Below are 1,651 nucleotides of genomic sequence, written 5' to 3' on the forward strand. Positions count from 1 at the left end.
GTGTGTGTGAGTAGGTGGGTGGGTGGGTGTGATTGTGTGTGAGTAGGTGGGTGGGTGGGTGTGTTTAGGGGTGAGGGGTGGATAAGCAAGGATACGTGTATGTAGCTGCCGATAATGGATGTTATTACAACAAAGCTTAGTGTGCTCACAGAGTGCAGTCTGACAAAGTGGTCCCTTGGGGTTTTTTTCCCTGTCTGCTCCTAACTCCGTGTTCTTGATATTCGTGGGCGTCATAATAATTACCACTCTAATTGATATATCAATAAAGAGGATATACTTGTATTATAACAACGAAGACTGTGCACTCTGGCACAGTTCCCGATTCACTTTGGAGCGCACCATTTGAGCCAAATGAAGAAGGGGGGGGGGGGGAATGGGGGAAATGTGCCTTGTGCACTCGACAGTTGTGAGACTGGTGAGTTGCCCTTTATGTGGGCCGAACAGTGCGGCTCACGGTGAGCTCCCTTCAGAGCGAATTCTGTTTGGAGAGCGAAGAGCGACAACCATGACATGCCCATGAATACAAGTCAATGATAAAAAGAGAGCTCACCTCACATTCCACTCCAGCGCATTACTACAATGCTTGTCCATTGTTATTTTGTGTAGAGAACAATAAATAGCATATTATTCGTTTGCAAAGCTTGTCCACAAAATAATACGTGCCCAACTTTCAGCAGCAATATCCCTGGACAGAACGATTTGGTAGAATTTGCTGAAGGTTTGCAAAGCATTCATTCATTACACTTATCTACAGATTTCTTGTATAAATGTGCTAGGTTTTCAATACGACTTCTTCATTTCAATATAAAATTGATGAACCGGCGTCTATGATATAGTGGTTAGGCGGTTCGCTGTCGGACGCAAGAGGCCCGAGTTTGGTTCCCTAGAAGGAAGAAATCGTTTATCGAATACCTCTGTCCTTCTGCTGAAATGTATCCCTCTCAACCCGGGTTGACCCTGACAGGCATGGTCAGAAGTCCACCTCCTAAATAATCTAAATTCTGCTGATGGGGGCGTAAAAACAGTTACATTAAAAAAACAAAGACAGGAGCGGTCGTCGTTACTCACCCCGCCATTGAGGGCAACATCTGCAGATCTGGGTATTTCTTGTAGTCGTCCTCCTCCATCTTGGAATCAGAGGCACCAAAAGCAACCAGGGGTTGTTGTACACCTTTGATCCTGGCGATTCCCCCGCCACTTCCTGGAGGGAAAGAAATTATGTTTTTAGTTTTTGGTTTTAATAAGATTTTGACGATGCCAACAATGACAATGGAAAAGACAATCTTTATTCATCTCACTGGGAGGATTTTAACTTTGTCGTTTGCACTGGCAGTGGAATGTTACAAAGGTTAGGGACACTCTCGCATACACACAACAAGACCGGACATTAGTAAATACATGTATAGGGCACGTTTAACAGCTCTTGCAACAAAATAAGGTCATATAACTGCTGAAGGTTCGAAGTTTTACTTAAAGGAATAAAAGAGAAAAGAACGATACATGTTTGATACAAAACAAAGAAGGAGCAAGCCACACCAGTATGCCCGCCAACCACCCATTAAAGAAATGATGATGATGATGATGATGATGATGATGACGATGATGATGATGATGATGATGATGATGATGATGATGATGATGATGATGATGA

The 1,651-nt window shown here is 43.4% G+C and overlaps 1 protein-coding gene across 1 annotated transcript in view; it reads right to left on the reverse strand.

Moving 5' to 3' along the window:
• The window catches only part of LOC101848644, a 42,301-nt gene that overhangs the window by 23,388 nt on the left and 17,262 nt on the right, over positions 1-1,651 (reverse strand). Inside the window, exon 2 of the mRNA XM_013091535.1 lies at positions 1,069-1,201. Coding sequence (XP_012946989.1) covers positions 1,069-1,201 — 133 coding nt within the window. The remainder of the gene's footprint in view (positions 1-1,068; positions 1,202-1,651) is intronic.

Source organism: Aplysia californica, unplaced genomic scaffold (genome assembly GCF_000002075.1).
Source record: "Aplysia californica isolate F4 #8 unplaced genomic scaffold, AplCal3.0 scaffold00040, whole genome shotgun sequence".
Classification (NCBI taxonomy): Eukaryota; Metazoa; Mollusca; class Gastropoda; order Aplysiida; family Aplysiidae; genus Aplysia; species Aplysia californica.